The sequence below is a fragment of the Geospiza fortis genome, unplaced genomic scaffold (assembly GCF_000277835.1).
Source record: "Geospiza fortis unplaced genomic scaffold, GeoFor_1.0 scaffold34, whole genome shotgun sequence".
Taxonomy (NCBI): Eukaryota; Metazoa; Chordata; class Aves; order Passeriformes; family Thraupidae; genus Geospiza; species Geospiza fortis.
Genome location: NW_005054474.1, coordinates 1,058,409 through 1,061,042, shown reverse-complemented (window position 1 = coordinate 1,061,042; position 2,634 = coordinate 1,058,409). Strand labels below are relative to the sequence as shown.

Sequence of the window (2,634 nt, the reverse complement as noted above, 5' to 3'; positions counted from 1 at the left end):
CTGTTGGCACCTCCTGAGCCTTCGTGCCTTAAACCCCGCCTGGGATGAGCTGCGGTCAGCCGAGGATCCTCCTCCGGGAGCAGAGGAAAAGTTGTGTAATTCTCTGTGTCGTGCTGCCCCAGGGAGGAGGATTCAGGGCTGGAAACGCGGGGTCAGGGAGAGGGAGGGAGCCCGGCGGGATTAGCCCGCGGCCGCCCTGGTGAGACAGCACTTGGCTTAAGGCTGGTTGAAAAGTGATGTGTAAGGTCAGGGTGACATTGCTATGAGCTCATTTAAAATGGAAAGGCTTTATCTGCCTCTTGGCTGGTGCCTCCCCAGGCCACACCCAGCCCGGGAGGCTGAGGAAATGATTTTATTGCTTGCTGAAACTTAAATAGGAAGAACTCGTTTGATTTGTTCCACTCTCACCATCACTTCACTGATGTGGAAGCTGCTGATAGATGAGGGTCCTCAACCCCCACACCTTTACACAGCATTTCTTCTTTTTCCCATGTGGATAGTTAACCTTTCTTCTCTCTAGAGACACAGGAACGTGAAAACTCCTCTCCCTTTCCTCTCCCTTTCCTCTCCCTTTCCTCTCCCTTTCCTCTCCCTTTCCTCTCCCTTTCCTCTCCCTTTCCTCTCCCTTTCCTCTCCCTTTCCTCTCCCTTCTGTGCAGCCCCAGGCTGCCTTTTTTTCCACCTGTACCAGGAACTGATCTCTGGGATCTCTTCCTTTCTTGCCATGAAACACCTGCAGATGGAGTTGGTGCTTCAGGAAATGAGGGAATGAACCCCTGAGCCTGGGCATTGCAGTGATTTCACCTGAGCCCAGATGCTGTTGCAAGGGTTTGGCAATACCAAGTTTTATCTGCAAACTCTCCTTTCTCCCTGTGAGAGGGAAGGGACTGGGACTGTACCTCTGTCCCATGATTCCAAATGCCACCAGGCACAAATAGGATTTTGTTCCTTTTAGAGAGAGTTTTCCTTAGGATTTTGGTCCCAGCGAGACCCAGCTGTGATGGAAAACAGCTGGCTTCAGTCACCCCAGTTTAGGGGCAGCTAAATCCCAGTTTCCTCCTTCTTTGGGTTACATCCTATGAGTTTAACCTCAGTCTCTTGAGAAATGTTTCTGCACTCCCAGTGCTTTTCATCAGCTCTGAGCTTGTGATTTTGCATCATTTCAGATTTTCCTGCATAAATTTGTACCCAAGGGTAAAGGATTGGTGCTGTTTTGAGGGGCTGAGCACTCCTGGGAATCCACAGCTGCGTTTCCATGGGCGTTTCTAACCAGACCCATTTTTCTGTCTCTCCCCAGTCATGCAGGGACCAAGGCCAGTGGTTCTGAGTGGCCCATCAGGTGCAGGGAAAAGCACTTTGTTAAAGAAACTGCTCAAGGATTATGAGAACATCTTCGGCTTCAGCGTCTCCCGTGAGTATCCAGGGCTGGCCCAGCTCAGAGCCTGCCTCTATTTATACCCCAGATTATGGTTTCTCATGGTTTGGCTCTGTCCAAGTCTGCCTGTGGGATCCTGGGCATGTTTAAATAATTCAGGGCACCTTTTGCTGCTGGGATTGAGTGGTGAGTCTGAGCTTTGTCTGGAGTGGCACCTTTCCAGGTTTAGTGACTCCCCACATCTCTAAAGACAACTCAGAGAGGAAACAAGGTTCTTCTGAGTGATTCTTGACTGTGAAAGTAACAAAATCACCCCACATTTCTGCTTCAAAAGCCATTTGATTTTTCCATGATTTCTGCTTCAAAAGCCATTTGATTTTTTTCTATGGAGCTTTGTAAGGTGTTTTAATGTCTATTTCCAAAATGTGTTTCAATGTCCCAACACTTTGTGTACTGCAAGTGAAATCTGTGCTTTGAGATCTGGATTCACTTCACCATGAAAGAACAAAATACTGGATGTTTAAAAATCTAATGCTATGGGAGGAGAAAAAAACCTTACAATTATCCATTTTTTTTGTGTGTGTGATCCTGTGCTCCTGATTCACCTGCATCTCTCATCTCACTCCAAACTAAATCTTATTTTCTCCCAAATTGCCTCTTGGTAGAGATTTTTTTCCTGCAGATCCACATGCCGCTTAGACCTTGGCATTTCTTTGATGCTGCAACACCCATGGGTGATGTGCAGAATTTAAAAGGCTGATTTTTCTTTTTTCCTTCTTTTTTTCCTGCAGATACCACAAGGCAGCCAAGACCTGGAGAAGTGAATGGCAAAGGTGAGCCTGTTGCAGTCAGGTTTGTCTCATTGGACTCTCCAGATAATTCAGGTTTTCAGATCTGGGCTTTCATTTTAGGTACTGTGCTCTGAACTTGGGTGGTTTGATTTTCCAAAGTTCCAGGTAGTTCTGGGGAGATATCTCCAATGGCCACTGCTTTGGGAAGTGCAGCTGCTTAATGAGATGGTTTTAGCTGTATTAATTACTTGTGCCCAGCTGTTTTCTCATGTAATTGCATATTTAAGAAGCAACCAAATGAGGTTTGTTCTTCATTTCCAATAGCAGTTTTCCCTCTGAAGTGACAGGAAGGAATTTCAACAGAAGAGAAATATTCCTTTTTAATTAGTTTGGGTTTGATGTTCCCTTTTATCTCCCTGTCTCTCATCCCGTTCTGGTCTTTAATTAGAAATCCTTTAAATGAAAGGCC

At 46.2% G+C, this 2,634-nt stretch overlaps 1 protein-coding gene across 2 annotated transcripts in view; it reads left to right on the top strand.

Moving 5' to 3' along the window:
• Window positions 1–1,293: 1,293 nt before the first annotated feature.
• Window positions 1,294–2,634, top strand: part of GUK1 (guanylate kinase 1) — a 6,582-nt gene continuing 5,241 nt past the window's right edge. For both annotated transcript variants that reach the window (XR_004082472.1, XM_005428201.2), the window contains exons 1-2: window positions 1,294–1,410; window positions 2,166–2,207. Coding sequence is in view for 1 of the 2 variants with exons in the window: in XM_005428201.2 (XP_005428258.1) it covers window positions 1,299–1,410; window positions 2,166–2,207 (154 nt within the window). In the remaining variant the exon portion in view is untranslated. The remainder of the gene's footprint in view (window positions 1,411–2,165; window positions 2,208–2,634) is intronic.